Consider the following 21,577-nt stretch of genomic DNA (forward strand, 5'->3'; position numbering starts at 1 on the left):
TCATTTATTTTCATGGAAGATGTCTACGATTTCATCTACTTGGCTAAGCCAACTGTCAAACCAACCAGTCAGATCATACTTTGCCAGGGGAAAAAAAGCTCACTTCCCTTTTCCAACTCACACATGTGTTAATATAAACTCACGTGACTACAACTCACTTCTGAATTATAATCCTAAACCGGATGGATCAGATGGAGGGGAGGAGGGGACAGCATGAGCCTCTGCCATGAGCTGCTACCTGGATAAAATAAAAATCAGATCCTGACCCCTTTAATATTTCTTACCAAGACTCTCATGCTTTTATCATCTTGGGATTCCCCACTCAGAATCCTGGACTCACCCCTTTTGAGGCATTTGAGGATTTTACCGCTCTTGATGACGAACCGCCATAAACTAAAGAAGGGCGATGTGAAAAGGGGCATGGAAAGGAGAAGGCCCACGTGGCATCCCCAGCAGAGACACAATTCTCAGAGAGATTCATTTTAGGGGAGAGGGTGCACAGAAGTGTAAGAGCTGGAGAAGGATCCCGTGAACCTGTCCACACCCACCTAACCCTGGGAGGACATCATGCACCCCAGCTTGAAGACTACTGCTTGACAACACCCCTGATTTACTTTCCCTACTTTGTAAAAGGCAGATCTTCCCCCACTCCCTCCAACTCTCAGGGACCGGGTTTTAGTCTTGGCTCTTCATCCCTGTAGCATCATTTTTACCCTCCATACAGGGAGAGTACGAGCATCTCTGAGATGCATTTTTCTCTCTTTCCAAAGCAGAGGCTCCTGCCTGAGGTGGTGCAGGCTCCGTGCCTGCAGCTGCACGGACGCCCCTGCCATGCAGCTGCAGGTACACTGGCCCTCGCCACTCCCGAGCACGGGCACCTCTCATCCCTCTTCTCTCTCTGAAAGTCTGGAATTTAAAACATTCTTTCCTCCTCACTCTTTTTTCCTCCTCGTCCTTGCCCTATGCCACAAGTGCTGAAATAAAACTTGGAAAGGACCATATTCTATTCCGATCTTCCTGTATATCATTCATTTGGTAGCACCCCTAAAAATTCTCCCTCCTTCATTCCACAAGAAGACCGGAAAGTGTGGTAAATCTAAGATGGTACTACGTAAGTATCAAAGGTAAGTCTCTGGTAGAAAAGGCAGGCATATTTTCAAAGTCACTAGCATAACACTCCCCGTCCCCCAACCCCGACCCTTTGCAATGGCAGGAATGGTGCTTTATTCACCCCAAGTTCTGATTTTGGTGCCACTCTTTACAGAGAAGACAGGAAGAGAGTGTGGTCTATTGGAACTAAAAAAGCTCAAGGGGACGTGATTACCTAAAACTCTCCCAGAGTAAAAAAAAACTGGAGAAGATGCTCTCATCGCCCCTCAAAATACGGCGGGGACAATGGGAAGAGTGCCTCTTCCATCTGTCAACCAGCTCGACATAAATAGTAGAAACCACTTGTTTTCTCCAGCAGTCAAGACAGAGAGTGGAACCTGAGACAAGGAGATTTGTTTAAGGAAATGAGGGGAGGGGGGACCCTCTGTACACCTTCCTAACTGACGATTAGGCAAGTGTTAGAGTTAATCATTTGACAAGGCTGATTTGAGATCAGAGGTTGGCAAACTACGCCTGAGGGCCAGCTTTCCACTTCTGTAAACAACCAGTTATTGGGACACAGCCATGCTCATTTGTATACATACTGTCTAAGGCTACTTTCGAGTGCCAATGGCAGAGCTGAGTGGGTGGGACAGAGACCATACGGCCTGAAAGCCTAAAATATTTACATGGCCCTTTAAGAAAAAGCCTGCCAACTTCTGATTTAGAGTAAAGTTAAACTTGCATTTCTAAATCAGTTAGCTAATACTATTCTCTTAAATTTGGAGCTTCCTTTTCACAAAATTTCCTCAATGCTATCATAGGATACACAGAGGGAGAACTTAGGTATCAAGCATTTATTCACTCACTGCATGAGGTAGGTAGGGAAATAAACTGTCTTGATGATGATGGCACGTGGAATCTGGTAGGAGAGGGATGTGACGTTCCCGTCACCTGCAGAATAAAGAAGATGAAATGTGCCCCAAGAAGGGGACAAGTGAACTGCTGTCCAAGTTTAGAGCGGAGTGCCATTTATTACTTCCCGATGAGGTGGGCGTGTGAGAACGGGAGGAAGAGGGGGAACAGGGGGGGAGGAAGGAGTATAGGGGGCGAAGGAAACGAAAGAAGGGAGGGGGCACCCTGAGGGGGCACGCGAGCGGGGCACTGAAGAGAGTCAACAGGTGAGGATGAGAACAGGTTTCCAGGAGGAAGTCACATCACATCCGAGACTGAGGGTGAGCAGGAGTCAGCCAGGTAAAGGGCTGGGATGGGGGAAGTGTTTCTGGAAGAGCAAAGAGAAGAAAGCTGATTAGGCCGCTGCAGAGTGCAGAACGGGGGAGCGAGACTAGAAGGGCAGGAGGCGGTGGCCAGGTTAGGAAGGGCTGGGCCCCCCTGGTTACCAGAAGCTGCCACAAGTCATAGAGCAGAGGGATGGAACTGGTTGGATGGGCTCCAGCAGAAGCATGAAGAAAGTACTGGATGGAACCACTGTCACGCCAAGAACAGCAGGCAGCTTCTTGCATCCGTAGGGCGCACCTCAAAAGCGGTGAGAAAGCGCGGGTGCCAAGAAGGAAGATGCTGATAGTTAAAATGACCTGACCCAGAGGGGGAGGGCAGCAGAATGACTGCTCTTCCCAGATCAGGGACCAAGGCAGGCTCTGGAGGCTGGGTGCAAAGGTCTTGCTGGCTTCCAAGTGAGCTCATGAACTGGCAGTTTGACGGACAACTCACAACTGCCTTGGTACACAACTAACCCAAATCGCTTTCTACATCAGAACACAACGAACTCAAATCGCTTTCCTCCTGTTTTACTGTCTAGCACTTTAAAAAAAATCTTCCCATTCCTACACGTGTTTGCACATCTCAATGTCCTGAATAAGCCCTATGTTAAGGTTCTTTATGGTTGACTTAAGAGTTGAAGTACCTTTAAACAGACCCAAATAACACCTCCAGAAACTTCTAGGGGACTGAACTTTAACATCCCAGAGGTCAAAGAACCTGGCTTCCTGAGAAAGTCTGCAAGTTCATATTGCTAAAGAGGTGATCTGATGAACATCCGTCAAAAAATCCCAAAAGCCCAAACAAACAAAAAACCGCAAAGCCCTCGGAAATCTTTACTGCTAAGAAAAAAGTGCCGGCATTCCTGCTTGTTGTTCGTCTCTGCTTTTCTAAACTTTCATCTCACAAACAGCAAGACTGTGACCCTTAGAAAGCTGTCGGGTAAACACGAACATCACCTTCCTTGACAGGATCTGTTTATCCACATATTTATTCAAGAGAACAGAACTGGCCCAGTGACCTCACCCCTGTCAGGAGACAACTGACAAGAGGCTGGGGCAGGCCCCGGATGCCCAGCTCTCCTTAAGCTCCACAGCAAATCTCAAACTCTACACAAAGAGACCAACTTGGAGAAAAACAAACAATTTGTGTAATTCTGTTATTTAAACAGAAGAGAGGATTAACTTTATCAAACCATTATGTAGAACGTAAAAAGCCTGAGAGAAATTTCTCATACTTCAAATACAGTCTGTCGTCATGGTAAAACACAGGCCTGGGGATGACAGGAGACGCGGTTCAAGGCGCAAAGGGTCTCCCTCAGTTCTTTCCTACTAAAGGAGACTTAATATTTGGGGGGAGGAAAGAGAAGAATTGTATTTATTCTCTAATCACAAGAACTTAGTCCCCCAAAATGCAAAAAATTATGGTTCTCAAAAAAAAAAAAAAAAGGTGATGATACACATATAATAATGAACTGGAGTTTCAAGTGAGATTCTGGACTTACTGGTGACTTAACGAGCCACATTCTTTCAAATGGGTGTGCAAAGGATTAATGAGAGAAAAAAAGTCTGCAAGATGCCAGAGGTTTCATTTGTAAATTTTCAGGCACTCATTATGCAAAGGACATAGTGATACTATTCTCTGTGGGCACAAGTTTTACACTTCAACTCCAGGCAGTGGGTGAAAACAAGGCTAAGAGTTGTGGAATGTACTGATCTCAATTTCTGGAAATGGTGGGCCAGAGAGACACACTGTCCATTAATGAGACATATGCTCAGAGCCAGACAACTTAGTGTTCTTTTTATATTGATGTCCCATAAGAGGAACTGAAACATGATTGCCCCGAAAAGGTAAAAAAGGTTGCTTTGCATGACAGCTTTTTGCTAAGGCAAAAATGCAGATAATGCAATCACTCATGTTTGGTCTAAGAAATCACTAATGCCAATCAAATATAAGATGATCACAAGATACCGTTTCAGAGTAGCAGTGTAAATGGTCACCTTAGTTCCAGTGGCCCTGCGGTAGATTTTCTGTGAGTGACCATAAACATTAATAATTTTTTTAAATAGACAAGAACTTTTACACCCAAATTGCGGGTTGTTCCATTAAAATCTGCACCGTGTGAGTCTATATAATTATTCCAAAAAGGTTCCCACTTACAAAAACGATGGTGATCTCTCTTTTAGAATCTCCAAAGAGACCAGAGCAATTAGTCATGCCAAATTACATTTTTTCTATGAACGTAAAACATGCACTTTTTTTGGGAAAGGAGATTACAAAATATATACTGTTGTATACCTTGACTGTTTTTCACTTAATAATGTATCACAGAAATATGAACACACATACGTGGCTGGGTACACATGCAGATTAAGGACAGGAAGAGAAGACACTGGCCCACCCACTATGTGCATATTCACGTGCAATCTAGTGTATTTCAGAATCCCTTTTACAGAGCTACTTTGTGGGAGATGAAATATGATAAAGGAAGTCCAAGTTCTCTGCAGAAACACATCTGATACTCTTTGCCAAAGTGCTGGTAATGACGCACTTCTAAGTGGTCTCAAATTCTTTTGGGGATGAGTAGGGTATATAAACAAACCAATGAAATAAACGAAGGAATGAATGAAAGAAAAATGGATGCTGCTAGAAAGAGCCTGTTATAAATGGGAATGGCGGGAAAAAAACCAGCAGATAAACTGAAAAAAGGTCATCACTCCCCTTTCCTTTCTTTAAGGTCAGTATGTAGCCACAGCCTCCCCAGAGCCATGCACCAAATCTCAGCTTTTCTTTGGAGAAAAGTGGGAACTTCAATTCCCACGTGTGCACTGAGGAATAACTGAGGGCTAAATCAAGCAAAACTCTCGAATCAGTCAAATTACTTCCAAGCTGATGCTCGAAGACTGTCTTTTACCTTACAGCCCAGCCGAAAAGACTTCCTGTATTATCAAGGCAAGTAAGAACTCAAATGCCGTGGAACTGCTGAGGAAAATCATCTTAAATACTTCCCCGCAACCATTCTTCTTCAGAGAGTGACGCTGGAGAAAGCTGTTAAGGAAATGGCTGACACAGACTCCAACTTAACTGGCAGGTTCACTACCACCTGAAAGGCAAAGATATTTACAGCAACTTACCTCCATCATCCAAGGGCCGTTTTTGTACTCCATAGCCATACACTGAGGGGTCCACTAGAGGTGTGGAATTATTCAAGTGAGGAATTGAATCAATTTTAGCAGCAATCTACAGAGAGAATCAGATTTAAATGCTCAGTAACAAATCATGGCTCCATCGAGGGAGAAAGACAAGAGTCTTCTTTAAAGGGCTGTTACCCCATTTCTCCCCCCGACGGACATTAGTGTAAAGCAATGTCGTGACAGGACATGGACTCTGCACTATTAACTGAGTTCCCTTTTGGTCTTAGTAATAATGTGTCTTTAGAAATGATACTTCCAAAAATTTGTCTTCTACAAGCAAATTTTTAAGTCATCACTTAAAATACAGGTATACCACATTTTAAGGAAAAAAGCAGGCCAACAATATGAAGAGCTTTGTTCAAAAGGTTTTAGCACAGGATTCCCTTAAGGAACAAATTCCCCCAGCAATATTTAAAAGGCCATGTTTGCTCAAATGTTGACAGTTCTTTAGGAATATATTCGTCCTATTAACTTTAACCCCTATAAAGTGATGATGTGATCTACAGAAACATAAAACAACAAGCTGCTCTTCACTGGAAGTTCAAACAGCAGGCAGATGACCATCTGTCCAGACTAGTTTGGAAGGATTCCTGCACTGGAGAAATCGAGATAACCTCTGAGAGCTATTCTAACTTTCAACATTTATCATCAAAGAACAGAACATAGCTATTAAGTTTTTCCCCTAGAAACAAATGCTATGTAGAGCTTCCTACACTTATCTGCTTTGTTTCCATTAGGAATTAAACGTGATTTTCACAATAAATTAACTCTTTGATTTAATCAAAGGAATATTTACGACTGGTCTTGATGTTAGTCCCTCACTTAAGCCTAACAAGCAAGGGTGGATTAGGGGCAGCCGGCACAGATGTCCCAGACCTACGTCTTCAGTGGTAGTTTTCCTGAGGCTGTCCAAATGTGCCCAGAATTCTGAGACTTTCTGGGACCAACATAAATTAAACAAATAAACAACCAAAGACAATCACGATACTGAAAACCTAAGGCAGACTTTAAATGTCAGGCATCCTGGGTCAGGTCTCGTCCCTTCCATTTCCTAGTTCTGTGGTGTTGGGCAAGTCCCCTTCCTCTCTGCCGAAGATCCTCTGGGTATAATACCATCTGCTTCATAGTTTTCGAAAAGATAACAACATTCTCTGAACACAAAGGAGCTCTGTACACGAGAAAGCACTTCACAAATACCAGGGCTGTGAAAGAAGGCAACTCACCCAACAAGTGCTGAGTGTCTACTATGTCCTGGGCCCTGCAGTGAACAAGAATAAGCAGGTCCTTACTCTCCCAGAGTCGGCAGTCAGTGGGGAGTCACAGGTACACAAGCTAATCAGTCAACTGATCATTTCAGCTGGTGATAAGCATGATACTAATAAGAGAAGACAAGGACACACAGAGCCCTCAGGGGAGCTACTTTAAACAGGGTGATCAGGGAAGGCTGCTGGGAGGTGAGATGAGATCTGAGACCTAGATGATGAGGAAGAGCATTCTAGGCAGAGGGCACAGCTTGTACAAAGGCCCTAAGGCAGGAGAAAGCTTGATAGGTAAGCTGACGTCACTAGAACAGAAGGAACTAGATGTGTTCCAAGGGGTGGGCAAGGGCAGTTCACATAGGGCTTCAGAGGTCATGGGAAGGGGCTTGGATTTATTCACTTATTTATTTATATTTACGTATATATTTAGCTGCATCTCGCAGTTTGCAGGATCTTAGTTCCCCGAGCCTGTGCCCCACTGCAGTGGAAGCATGGAGTCCTAACCACTGGACCGCCAGGGAATTCTGGGGCTCGGATTCTATATGAAGGGTGATGGAAAGCAACTACAAGGCTTAGTAAGGGGAGTAACCTGCTGATTTATGATTTAAAAAAATGCCCTGGACAAGGAAAATATCAATAGATTCTAAGGGGACAAGAGTAGCAGGACCATTTAGGAGGTATTCTAGGCCAGGAGTCAGCAAACTCCAGCTGGTGAACTACCTGCTTTGGTAAATAAAGTTTTATTAGAACACAGCCACACCCATTCATAGAGATCATATGGTGTGCAGAGCATATATATATATATATACATGAAATTTACTACCTGAACTTTTTTTTTTTTTGGCCGCACCACACGGCTTGTGGGATCTCAGTTCCCCGCAAAGGGACTGAACCTGGGCCCTCGGCAGTGAAAGCGCAGAGTCCTAACCACTGGACCACCAGGGAATTCCCACCATCTGGACTTTTGAAGAAAATGTTTGCCCTGTCTAGGCTACAGATGATGGTAGCCTGGACAGGTGCTCGTTGAAAAACACTATTTTAAGCTAAATAGTTAAAATACTAAGACTGCTGATAGAAACCCCATCTCTTAAATTCAGATTTCAAGGCAAGTGGGCATTTGCTCTAAAACAGAATACTGTATAAATCTCGCCTAACAGCATTCTACCACCAGCTTTCTACCTTGCTCTCCGTTATTTGTTTTGGATAAGCTTGTGGAGGTTGGCTACTTACTTAAGATGCAAAACTTATCTTTAAGGACTCAGCTCAGGAAGCAGGCAGATTAAAAGGTGAGGACACTGCAGTGGCTTGTGCCCCACCGAGACCCTTTCGTCTGCTCAATAAACTGAGCAGTAAATGGCCAATGTGAGGGTTTTCAAGATTACTGGCCCAGTTGTCTGATGACAGACCAAAACATTAGCAAGAGACAGTAAGGACGACCCCAAAACATGAGAGAAAAGGCTACGGTTATCAGTGGAGTCCCCCAGTAGTGTGCATGTCAGATCACCCTCAAAGACAGGACCCTAAATGTAAGCTCTACGTATCTGGCACTCTCTCTACCCTCTTCTGATGAGACCTCTTAGCTTTCAGACCTCTTCTTTTCCTTCCAAATTAGCTCAGATGTCATTCCTGAGGCCTTGGCGTTCCTTATAATTCCTTATAATTTACATGGTATGTTTCATATATTGCTGGAACGTAATTTTTTTCCCCAAAGTTGATATGCCGTAAGTGTTACAATAGTTTTCTATTCCTAATTTTGATTAAATCAACAAGCGACCTTCTAAAATGTGACTGAGGATTTCAGATTTGTTTTTAAATCATGTTTGCTTCAGGTTATCTATAATTTGGGAAATTTTCATTACGAGAAAAGCAGCACAGGATCATGGTTAAGAGGTGTAGCTCTGAAGTCAACAACTGTGGCTAAACAAATGTTAGATGTGAGTTTAACATTATAATATACAATTATACCATAACTTACATTGATATCACATTATATATTATATTACAATATGCTATAAAGAAACAATGTATTCCTTTATTGATACAAATGCAGCCTTGTTCTAAGACATGATTTTAAATGCTTACTACAATAATGAGTTAAAATTCAATGAGCGCTTACCATGTGTAGGCACTCTGCTAAGAACACTGTAAAGGTGCTACCCCCTTTATTCCTCATGATGATTCTTCAGGAGGTTAGTATTATTATTTTCACTTCAGGACAAGGAAAAGTGAAGCTCAGAGAGGCTGAGTGACCTGCCCAAAGTCACACATCTTATAAATGGCAGAAACAGCATTGAAGCCCAGGCCTGCCTGACTCGAGTCCATGCTACTGACCACAGCACTAGGCTAACTCTCTTTCCTCCACCCAATACTTTCTTAGACACAGTCACTTCCCGAGGACTTAAAACCTAATGATTTCCAGTGCACAGAAGTCAAGTAATTCCTCACGTCCATAACTGACCATTCTGAACAGTAGCTGCTTAAGGGGAGTGAGGTACATTTTCAGTTAATAATGGTGTAGGCCAGAAAATAGTCACAGAAGCCACGATATTCCAGGAAAACCAAGGCCACTCCAGTGCTTATCTGAAAGCAAGGCCTTGAGGGGACGCTGCTACCGATTTTCTACTACTTGATTCACTTTCCCCCCTTTCTGGGGGGAGGCGGCAAGAATGGGTTACCTCACTACCCATGCTATTTTAAGCACAGCTAATAGATGAAATATAAATCAACGTCATAGACATTTACCCTCCGCTGCCAGCAGTCAGCGGAGATGTGGAAGAGCGGAGCACCGGACCAGGAATCAGCCAGGAGACCTGGTTTTCTAGCTGGCTCTTCCGGTGTACGACCTTGGGCAAGACCTTCAGTGGTCTTGCTCCCTGGAAAATGCAGGGATGAACTAAACCAGTGTTTTCTAAAGAGTACAAAGCAATTTGGGGAGGTGCATGGATGAATGTTCAAAAATATTTTAAATAAATCTAAATTTAAAATGATTTTAAAATACAAAGTAAATAGAATACTGAGGGTTCACTGATAGGACAAAAATCATAATAAAGGTGGCACACGATTCACTAAAGTTAGGAAACATGGCAATTAATTATTCCCAGTGCACATCTTTAAGTTTTGTAATCAGAGTAGCTCACCCTATAAACCCAAACAGAAAGCTGTGAATATTTCCACAACTTCACATTTAATAAAACTTTACACTAAATGGAAACAGGCAAAGCTATCTGAATGGCGGCAAGTCATCCACACACTGATTGGGTCCATGTCATTCAACACAGTCACTGTCGATTCTAAAGTAGAGGTGACAGCTCACACCACCACTTAGGGAGGAGGAACCCAACCTGCTTCCCTGGAACCTCTGCTCTAAAGTCACCCAGGGTGGCCCCGCCCTGGCGAACGGACAGACTGGACTGAAAGTCTCTATTCCCCACAGCAGGAAGACACAGTATGTGGCCAGAGCGGTGGAGCCCAGTGGCTGAGAGTGAGCAAGTCTCAGAGGGCAGGTCTTGGAGCCATGGTGCACAGAGGCAAGTCCTCGCTCTGCACCCACTACCTAGGTTACTATGAAGACAGCAGTACATCAAATTTATTGTGCACTCACTAAGTGCCTGATGGTGCCCTCATTTCATCTTCATGGTGACCTCAGACAGTAGCTCAATTCTGTGGGATCTGGAGCCAGTCTGCCTGGAATGGTACCCACGGGGATACCAAGATAACAATGTAAAGCACCCAGAACAACGCTGGGCACATCGTAAGGCATGAGAAATGTTTGCTATTTTAACCTTCTATTGAAAAATAATAATAATACAAAAAAAGTACATGGGTGAGTTGATAGCTTGAATTTTCGTGCACTAAAATGCCTGTGCAACTAGCATCCAGATCAAGAAACAGAACAGAACCAGCACCCCCGAAGCTGGCCTCATGACCCCTTCAGTCACTACCCACCTCCACCTCCCAAGGGTAACCTCCTAACTTCTAATATTAGCTATTCCAAAAAAAAAAAAAATCTATCTATCTATCTAGATATATATAGATAGATATAGCCACCATCAATGATCTCCTTTTTACAGATGAGGAAACTGAAGTTTAAAGATGTTAGATAACTTATCCAAAGTCACTAAGCTAGTAATTGGCAGAACCAGAACTTGAGCTCATAGAGACTGAATCCAGAGCCTTAGTAACCACTTCACTATACTACCTCTTGGGTATTCTGCAACCATCAAATGAGAGAACTTATATGAAAGCCCTTGCCTGGCACCCAGCAGAACACAAGCTCAATGAATGGTAGCTATTGTTGTCACTAGAGATGGGGCCCTGGCTGATTCTGCCCTATTAACTGACATGAACCAAAACAAGGAATTCTATATGTCAATTGAATAAGATATCAGCTCTTCTTAGTAGCTTTTGCTGACAACTTCATGCCACCCACATTTGGGGAGAATTAAATACTCCCTTATCTGTCTGCAAAGCACTTTACAAACTACCTTTAAGTAGCGTGACCTCACTGAGAAAGTTGCTGGTTATACTGTCTCCCCATTACAGGGAGCTCTTTGAGGTACGGACCTGTCTCAATCATCTTGGTACTCCCAGGACAAAGGTTCCTTGACTGGGAGCTCCAGGGATTAGCTTTAGAGAATTCACGAAACTCCTGAAATTACAAACTATTTAAATATTTCTGAGGAGCGGTTCAAAGTTCTCAAGAGTCCTAAAAAGGTCTGTGCTCCAAAGAGTTCAAGAACTTCCCTAATGCACAGCAATGTGTCTGGCACATAGAAAGTACTCATTAAACGTTTGCTAAAATTAAAGTGAATATGGAGAAGCCTGTCGGAAAAATGCTAAGATGACCAGCTGAGGCTCCAAGCTGAAATACTGTTCCAGCTAGGAACCCCCCTCCAAAGACCCTCAAGATGACATGACCATTAGTTTTCTCCCCTATGTCCCATCTAATTCCACCAGCATCCCCTTTGATGCTTTGAAGATTCTGCTGCAGAATTCTCATTGAGATGGAAAACTACCCAGCTACCTCTGCAAAGGAACCGAGTCCCTCTTAGAATGCAGAAGACATGGGTCCAAGAACTACTGCATATACTAACTGTTTGTGTGCCTCCGAGAATACTGCTTTATCTCCCTTTGGCTTATTATTTCCAAATATAAAATGAAAATTATAACCCTTGTCCTGACTATTTCACTTGGTTGTTCTGAGGATCTAATTCCACAGTTAAGATAAAACCAGCAACAAACTTGTCTTATTTATCTTTACACTGGCCCGGCATCCAGCAAGAGGCCTTGGACTCAGCAGATCCTCAAACAATAGCAGGCAATCCCCATCACATCACAATTTCCATGAACACTACTCAGTCTTGCAAGTGATCTGCTATCATCTGATACTAGGATAAAAATGTAGTTCATGCCTCCAAAAGTATTGGCTATTCTTTCCCAAGTGTCTTTAAACAAAACTCTAAATGCAAAACATTTTCAAGAGGGATGATTAACAGAGTAAAAGAATTGCACAGCAAAGCTAGGGAGAGGGGAGCTTGAACAGACACCTAACACAACACACTAGAAAGTAAAAGAACCAAAATAATATGGCCAAAACTTTTTTCACATCTAGCTAGATGGAAGCTCTGAATGTTGGTGAGCTTGAAGGGGCCATTGAGATTATCTAGCTTAATATTTCCTCAAGTTTGATCCACAGACAGTGATTTGGTTTTATGAAAAGAGGGTATGAAGTGACAGGACTTGGGTATATTGACAATGCACATCCCAAAGCCTAGTAGGACTTAACGCACAGAAGCATACTAAGGGCTCTGAGAAGTCCTGCAGTAAAGAAGCCAATTCACCTTTATTTAACCCTGTATCCCCCAAACTTCTCTGTCCATGAGCCCTTTTCCATGGAAGATCTATGAACAGCTTGCAGATCAAATGCTGGGAAAGGCCAACCTAGCCCAAGGTCATGCAGCTACTTGCAGGAGACTCAGATCTCTTAACTCTCCACCAGAGCTCTTTCCATTAGAAATTTAAACTATTGTATGGGCTCACAATTTGGAAAAAGGATGAGGGAAAAAAGCTGCTGACTAGGCATCCCGATGGGCAGTGCAGAACAAAAGCAAAGTGGTGAGAACAAAGACAACTCGGAGAGTCCGTGCCCCGTGCAGAGGGGCAGCTGCTGCCCAGCTCCTGCCAGATAAAGTCACTGCAGAACGTGGGAGCAGTACGGCCAAGTATTAGATAAAAATCTCACTTTTTACGTGCAACTGTTCTAGTTTCTAAGTGTTGGCGCTGTGTGGTCAAACAAAGTACGCCTGCAGGCCCGCTCTGAGCCTTCTCCAGCCCACAAGCCACCAGTCTGAAAACTCTGGTCTAGGCAAATTTGTATTTGGGACTTAAGAAACCTTACTTTGATGATACACATGGGTTATCAGATTTTAAAAGAAAGATAAAGAAGTCCCAGCTGAATATCAGAAAGGCGTTAGAGGCATACAGTGGAACGTACTGTTCACTTACCATCTACTTTTCAAAACCAAATATGAAGTCCAGTGCTTCCACTAAAGGGCGGTGACCCAAATGGGCTCAGTCACATCATGAAAACCCTTAAACAAGAACTCGCTCTCTGTAGGGTCCTCTACTGGGTCCCATCAAAGCAAAGACACAGAGCGACCCACAGATGTCCTGCAGACACTGCTTTTCTTCAAGTGTCTGAGAAAGCTCAAACGAATGTACATGCAGGAGTTAGTCCCTTGTGAAATGATGATCTGAGCTACTCAACCACTGGGCACGTCTAAGACAGTCTCAGTGGAGTAAACTTAAAGCCACTGAGCATTCAGCACACGTGACTCTGCCATGAGGCACAAACATCACATACGAGGTGAGCAGAGGCAGTATCTCTCAAGGAGTGCCCAAGAGTCAGTGAACACAGGCCTTTTCTTTAAATGGTGGAGGCCCATTCTTTTAAAGGAAATTTAGTGTTTCCATACAGCACACGTGCCAAATCATCTACTGCTCAGGCCCGAAGTGTGAGACGGCAGCCCTGGGAAGCATTCTCTGCAGGACTGTGGAACTTCTGAGGCCCCACACCAACCAACAGTTCCAAAAAACAGTGCTAGGAGAGAATAGGCTCTAGGCCTTAAAATCTGTCAAAGGTTACTTTCCACGGACTCTTCAGTGGCTTGGTCACAATCATTTGGGAGCAGAATCACCATGATGCCCAACTCCATGAGGTACCAATGAACACTGTATTTATGTGAGTAGAACACTCTGGAATTATGCAGTGCAGAGGCAATGACTGGGTCTAGGTCAAAACAGGAGCTTAAAGTCCTAAGAAGCCCTAGCAGTTTGATAAGAGAACGTCTATTTGGGTGATGACTGGCAGGCGGTTGGTCCAGCTCGTGGAAGGAAGGCTGCTGGGAATGTGAAGTACACTGTGGTGTGACATCGTCCCGTTAACATGCGAATGGGTGCACCTGGTGATGGATGCTACTAAACTATCAGCAGTGGGCTTTCCAGGAACTCTTTTATATTTTTAGAAAAGCTAAACAAAACAGAATTGTATCTACTCATCCATAATCTCCATGAGGTCCCCTTGAAAGCCTGACAGACAGTAGTCAGCTTAGAGGTGCAGTGTGGCCACAGAACAGGATAATCTGGCTTTAAGTCCATATCCCATTCTTACTAGGGTCCTGCGCTCTCTAAACGACGAGTTGAAGAATTGAAGAAACACTCTATTTTTGCTAACCAGCCAGTGACTTCAGAGAACTGGACGTGATTTTTTTTTTTTTTTAACACCCAGCAGTTTTAGATCTTCACCAGTGGGACTGAATCAGACCACAGTTCTACATTTCTGTACTTCCTTACAAAATGACTCTGTTATCCCTTTGGCCAAACATTATTAGCTCACCAGACTTCGCACTGCTGCAGGAATTTTAAATTTTATATGACATCTTCAGAGACTCCCTTCAGATCTAGGAATACAACAACTGGTTCCCTTTGTTGGAAAGAGTCCAAAGGATACAAAAGGAGGTTTCAAGATGCCAGGAGGGAAGCTCAGTGGATTAGGTACTGGACTCTACATATCAGACTTAATAGAAACTGCAGGTTCAAACCCCATCAGGGGCAACTCAGACTCTACTGTGATATTCTGGATAAACTGAGCACCAGACAGCTTACTGCTCCCTGACAAACTTATGAGGGCCTTACAGACTGTCCCTGGTGTTTATGAGGACACCTAAGAGGAGAGAAAGCTTTCCAATCATTTAAATAAAGAAATGCACTGTCTTTTATCTCCAGTTACCGGGGGGAAAATCACATTTCTGCAACATGCTGTGTATACAATGGCGAGGTAGAACCACCATTATCAGATGCCCAAATGATATGAGACCCTTTGAGGTAAGCTTTACCATTGATACAAGCACACAGTATTTTAGATTTCTAACATTCCATTCTTGCCCAATGCAAATCTACAATTAAACCTAAAATTACCCACAAACCTGTGTTTTCTTTAGTTTTTAAAGGCCATCAAATCCTTGGAGATAGGATCGCCCTCCAGCTGTTAATATTCGGAAGTAATACATTTACAGCACTGTCTCCATTGGGCTTACAACTGCTCCAGTCAATGGTGCATTTCGGAGCTGGGAACATTTCCAGTGAAGTTTCCTCTGCTAGTAGTAAACACCACTGCTTCAACAATCCACATTAGGTCAGCATTTAACAGAGGGTCTCCCTCCCTCTTGAGCAGGTTGTCCAAGAATATGAGTTCAACCACTGGCTCAAGAGAAGCAGAAAGTCTTCTCAATGGTTCAAAATTCATTTTATGTTCAACTACAGGCCTTCTGCAAACTGAGGATCTGAGCTCTTTAGGGTAGTGACTATAATTCTTCCTGGATACAGAGGCCGACAAGGTGATTGTCACACATCAGCACAGAGTGAAAGCCATTACAAATTAGTAGCCAGTGAGAAACAAGGTTCAGGACCCTGTACTGTAGAGGAGAGCAGTGTAACACGCCGGCAAGCAGAGTGCTGGAAGGGGAGCTGGATGGCACTGTTCATCCATTACAGCCACTGGTTGGCTCTGAAGTCTAAGTAAGATGGATACTCACTATATATTGGTTGGTGCCTAGGCAGTAAGTAACAAGTCATCGGATAAAATTTTAGGCGGAACCACAGGTTTGGAAACTTCTGGGATCCAATGTAATGTCTATAAGAGCATCAGTATTACAATGAAAAGTCAGTATCTGGGAAACAGGTAGGGTTCCCTCCCCTGGAATACTGGAAAGAGGTGTAAAGACCGTATCTTCAAGCGACCGAGTGGAGGCTTTCTTCTAATACAATGAGTCCTGTAGCTTTCTGTTAGGAATCAAGCAGTAATTAGTGATAGCCCAACTTTTAAAGTATCCGTTAGTATGCCTACAATTAAATAGGAAGAGACGATGAGTATAAGACACTCAGCAGAAGAAATTTAAGTGTTAGAGCTAACACTTAAGTTCAGTAAGTTTCACACACAATACAAGGACATGTTCTGTTCTAAACATCATACCAGAAACCAAAGAGTATTTCTGGCAGGTCCCATATTCATTCTCCAGGGAAGCTTGCAACCTCTTAAAAATCAGTTTATTTAACTCTGACAAAATGCACGACATTGTCAGATGGTCAAGTTTCACTGTTGGAATGACTTCATATCACATGCTCCCTGAAAGAGGAAAAACTATTGCCCATAAGAAATTTCTACGTCTTATGGACCACCCACACCTATCTAACATCTTTCCTTCTCTCCTCTCCCAGAGCACCCTCAAAGGTAAAATACCCTCGAATTCCTTCCACTCCACCCTCGAAATATAAGTCTGAAGAGAATGTTTTCCAAATTTTAAAAAGCTACTGGGCCTGAGACAGCCCCCTTCTGTCTAGACCGGGTCCTTGCCGTGAGTTCCCCTAGCCCCCAACCCCCGTAAACCTCAGAACCCCACGCTGGCTGCCCTGCGGGTCCAGCCCCGGCGTGGGGACGCGATAGGGCCAGGCGTCCCGGACAAATCCTTTCCCAGCGGCTGCAGGCACCTGGGAGACCGGCCCGACAGGCTGGGCCTGGGCCTCCCAGTGGCGCCTCATCCCTCGGCTCCTCTCGGCTGCAGGAGCTACAAGGAACGGCCGAGCCCAGCTGGGGCGTCAGCCAGGTTACCTCCCGCCCCCAGGCCGGACCCCCTTCTCCCCATCAGGCCCGACCCAGCCCCGCCTCGGGCTCCCGTGCTCCTACCAGCCGGCCGCGCCCGTACCTGCCGGACCCGGTGCAGAGCGTCCACGAAGCCCTCGGCCTTCATCCCCACCGGAGCGCTCTGCCCCTGCACCAGCTCCGCCATTACCGCCCCCGCCGCCGCCGCCGCTCGGCTCCCCCGTCGGGCCTCCCGCTCCGCTTGGGGACCCGTAGCCGGAAAAGGAAAGTCGCCCCACTTCCGGCGGAAGGGGAGACGGGACGCTCGCCGACGCGAGAGGAGCCGCGTCTGCGGGGCGGGGTCAGAGCACGTGACCGTGGTCCGGCCGGAAGTGGGGGGCGGGCCCTGCGAGCGAGGCTGCCATCTGGTTTCGAGGGATAGGTTGCGATCCCGCCATTCCCAGACGCGATTTGATCCAGGGCCGTCGATGATGTCGTGAAAGACCCTTGAGGCGTGTGTGTGTGTGTGTGTGTGTCTCGAGGTGTGTGTGTGTGTCTCGAGGGGTGTGTGTGTGTGTGTGTGTCTCTCTCTCTCTCGAGGTGTCCTGCTGTCGACCGTTTGGAAACCCAGAGAGGAGTGACCTGGCTTTCCCTAGACGGCACCCTCGCTGCCCCTCTCAGAAACGACCATCGATTAAGAATACTGGGACTGAGCGCTTTGAAATGGCACCGTGAGGACCCAGAGGGAGGCTGGAGGGCAAGGAACAGCACCACAAAATAATGCCCCACGTTTGCAGAGTCCTGGGCCCGAGTTCTTGCATCTTAATCAGTTTCCCCGAGGATGGGCTAATACCACACCTGGGGTTGCCTAGCGACACAAGCTTAGGAAGGGCGCTTCTACTGGAAAGCCAGCGTGGTGTCCTCTTACACATTCCTTCACGAACTCTGGGACTCTGGGGATACAGGAAATACCACAGGACCATCATTGCTTCCCTGCCTGCTGAGTCAAAACAGTATTGCAAGAGGGCTTCTTGGAATGCTTAAGTAACTTTTAAAAATGATGGTAACTAGATATAGATATTTCAAAGCAAGGGAAGGAATCTTAACGCTGGAACACACTTGAGCTTTTGAGGTGGATTTTACAAATGAGCAAACAGCCACCCCCCGCCCCCACCAAGAAACAAGACTTAGGGGCTTGACACACATTTTGTCAGTGGCAGATCCAAATAGAGGTGCCCCTCTTTGGATTAACAAGATTGCCCTCATGATTAATATTTCCAAGCTCTATGGTGCCAAGGAATCGAATTTAATGGAGAGTCACGTTGTCAACTACTTTATGCCCATCTTGAAGTTATGAAGGAAGATGAGCACTAAGAAAGGGGAAATAAAGAAGTAAAATCCAATGTGACTCTTGAGCTCTCGTGTCAGCATGATAGGAGAACTTTAGATTTTGGAAAGTAGTATGAGCAATAAATGGCCAATAATCAAAGAGCAGTTCTTCATTTGTTAATGACTTCACTACTAGACTGTGAGTTCCCTTAGAGCAGAGACTGAGTCTTATTTTTCCCTGTATCCCTAGGTGCTTAGGAAACTTATTTTGAATTGAATAAAGCCAAATCGGAAATTCCTAGATTATGGTAAAGTAAAAGAATTTGGCAAAATTGCAATATTGGAGAGTATCGCTTCTGGACAAAATGGTTCGAGCCATGTAGGAAAGCACATAATTGGTGGTGTTGCTGTTGTGAGGCAGGACCAACACATGCCAACATATCTACCTGTGGTCCAGCCTGGGTGTGCTGAGTGTTTTCATTTGCTATCCTTGTAAAAATCAAGGATATGGCATCAGCCTTCCCAAACAGGGATGGTTCTGCTGACCCAGTATCAGTGATACTTGAGTTTTGAATACTTTTAAAAATCTGAGGTGAGTATGTTGGTTCATCCAAATTCCAGCTGGCTCTCCCTATGAGTGAAAACAGGGTTATTGACCCAAATATAAGGGCCAGTTCCAGGTTTGGTCCAAAGATCACAGAATGCCTAAGTAAGAGGATGAGGTTCTGGTTCTTCCCCCTTTTAGTTGTTGAGTAACTCTGGGCAACTCACTTATTTCTGGGGGCACCAAAGAGGAGGATGACCCAGACCCAGTCAGGTCCAGTGTTCTATGTTCTACTAACACCGTAGACTTCATCATCTTAGCATTTATCGCGACTGTTTTTAAATCACTGTGTAATTATTTGTTTATTGTCTGTCTTTTCCACTAGAATAAAACCTTTGTTGAGACAGGACCTCACCTGCCTTGTTCATTGCTGTTCCCAGTACCTAACAAAATCCCTGGCATTTTGTTGGCTCTCAATATTTCTGAAATGAATGAATAAGGATGATTTTGCCCAAACTGGATAGGAAAAGATTCTCAGAGGTTAAAAAAAATCCACATACTGTGGTTGTGACTCGCTTTGCATATGAGACTGTCACCTAAATAAGCCATCCCACCCTGGGATTTAGAGGTACATTACTGATGACATTGAAATGCTTCCTTAGATATTACCAACTAGAAGCCACTCTAAAATGAAATTTTATCTGTGAGAGTCTAGGTTATGCTTCAGTAACAAACGTCAAAATATCAGTGGCTAATAACAAGAAAGGTTATTTTTCACATGAACACGAACATTCATGCTACATGATGAACATCGCTGGTAGGTTGTGCCTCTGCTATACATTGCCTTCACTCTTCAACCAAAGCTGATAGAACAGCCTATCTCAAACATTAAACGTCATTGAGGCAAAGGGAAAAGAAAGTGTGGTAAAGCACGGACTGTCTTTTAAAGCTTCTGCCTCACCTCAGAAATGCTATGCATTACATTTGCTCACACTTCATTGACCAAAACAAGCCAGTGGTCAAGTATTGGCCAAATGGCAGAGAAATATAATCTACCTCCAGGGAGAAAAGGCGAATATTTCTGAACATTGATATGATTTTCTAAAGAAGTTAAGAGGAACAAAATATATATGGGGAATGTTGTATAGTAGACCCTTACCCTAAAGGATATAGTATGGGTATTTCCAGTATTCATTATGCTAAGGATCCTTGACATCTGGTCATTTGTAATTTGGGGAAGGCTTGCATTCCTATCGCAGGATCTGCACTGTTTTTCTTTCTCTCTGAGGTAGAATGAATTCATAGCAGTAACTCTTTGTGAGTGGGGTGTTCACCATTTAGAGGTGTTCATAGACCCCCTTTTCTATTGTCAAACATCCACTGGAATTTCAAATGCAGACTAAAGAGCATGTCAGCATCAAATCTAAAAATAAAGGAGAGTTACTAAGAATCTCCAGCACTGATGAGGAATAAGGGCATTCCTTAGAGCAATGTTAAGACACAGGTACCCTGTGTCTTACCATCAGAGTAAGAGTACCAGTCTTGCCCTCATACCACCCTACTCTTCATAGAGTAGTTCTACATCCTCAAGTAAGTTCCTATGAGGGTACATGCAGTAAATACTCTGGGGCCATGCTTGTCCAAAACAATATTTATTCTGCTGTCTCAACTAACAATTTAGATAGTTGTAGAATTTGGTATTGCAAATAATTCTCCTTTAGGACACTGAAGTCATCATTCATTGTCTTCTAACATCCAGTATTTTTTTTACAACAGTGTTATTGATAAAATTTGATATATAATAAAGAACAAAAATTTTGGATATACAATAAACTGCACATATTTAATGTGTATACTTTGACACTGTTTTACATATACACCCAAGAAACCATCATTACTATCAAAGTCATGAACATGCACCCCACCAAAGTTTCCTCATGCCCCCTTGTAATTTTTCCATCCCACCCCTCCCCATTCTCCAGCCTCCCCACCTTTGGCCTCCTCATCCACAAATAACCACCCATCTATTTTCTGTCACTATAGATTAGTTTGTGTTTTCTGGAATTTTATATAAATAAAAGCACATGGTACGTACTCTTTTGTCAGAGTTCTTTCACGCAACATAATTATTTTGAGATTCATCCATGTGATGCTGTGTATCGTAGCTCATTCCTTTTGAATGCTGAATAGTGTTCAATTGAATGGGCATACCACAATTTGTTTATCCATTTACTTGTTGGTGGATATTTGGACAGTTTCCAATTTGGGGCTGTTATAAATACAGTTGAATATCAGTCTTTACTATGGACATATACTATTATTTCTCTTGGGTAAATACCTAGGCATAGCTGGATCATATGGTAAGTGTACATTTATGGTGAGTTAGTGTTTAATGGGTACTGTTTCAGTTTGGAATGATGAAAAAGTTCTGGAAATGGATGGTGGTGATGGTTGCACAACATTGTGAACGTTCTTAATGCCATTGAATTGTGCACTTAAAATGGTAAATTTTATGTTATATATATTTTTTACTACAATAAAAAATTTAATCACCCTAGGAAATAAAATACTGAGGTGCCAAAAAAGGGGGGATCTGTTGGAGTGCTTCTGTGGGAAGCTTGTGAAATGCAGGCCATGAAAGGAATGGGTTTGGCAATGGAGCAAGGCTGCCAAGTCAGGAAGGGTTCTCTTTTCATCTCTCACCTTGGTAACTGTCTTGTGCCTTTTGTGGCTTCATCCTTTCTTGTGG

At 43.8% G+C, this 21,577-nt stretch overlaps 1 protein-coding gene across 4 annotated transcripts in view; it reads right to left on the reverse strand.

The window, feature by feature from the left end:
- Nucleotides 1-17,243, reverse strand: part of FUBP3 (far upstream element binding protein 3) — a 48,815-nt gene extending 31,572 nt beyond the window's left edge. For 3 of the 4 annotated variants that reach the window (XM_082628728.1, XM_082628727.1, XM_082628729.1), the window contains exons 1-2: nt 17,080-17,243; nt 5,502-5,607 (exon numbers count right to left, since the gene is read on the reverse strand). In XM_082628728.1, the coding sequence (XP_082484854.1) occupies nt 5,502-5,607; nt 17,080-17,163 (190 nt within the window). In that variant the 5' untranslated portion in view covers nt 17,164-17,243. The remainder of the gene's footprint in view (nt 1-5,501; nt 5,608-17,079) is intronic. The other variant, XM_082628730.1, reaches the window with a different exon arrangement.
- Nucleotides 17,244-21,577: the final 4,334 nt, after the last annotated feature.

This window comes from Mesoplodon mirus, assembly GCF_964341445.2.
Source record: "Mesoplodon mirus genome assembly, chromosome: 1".
NCBI classification, from domain to species: domain Eukaryota; kingdom Metazoa; phylum Chordata; class Mammalia; order Artiodactyla; family Ziphiidae; genus Mesoplodon; species Mesoplodon mirus.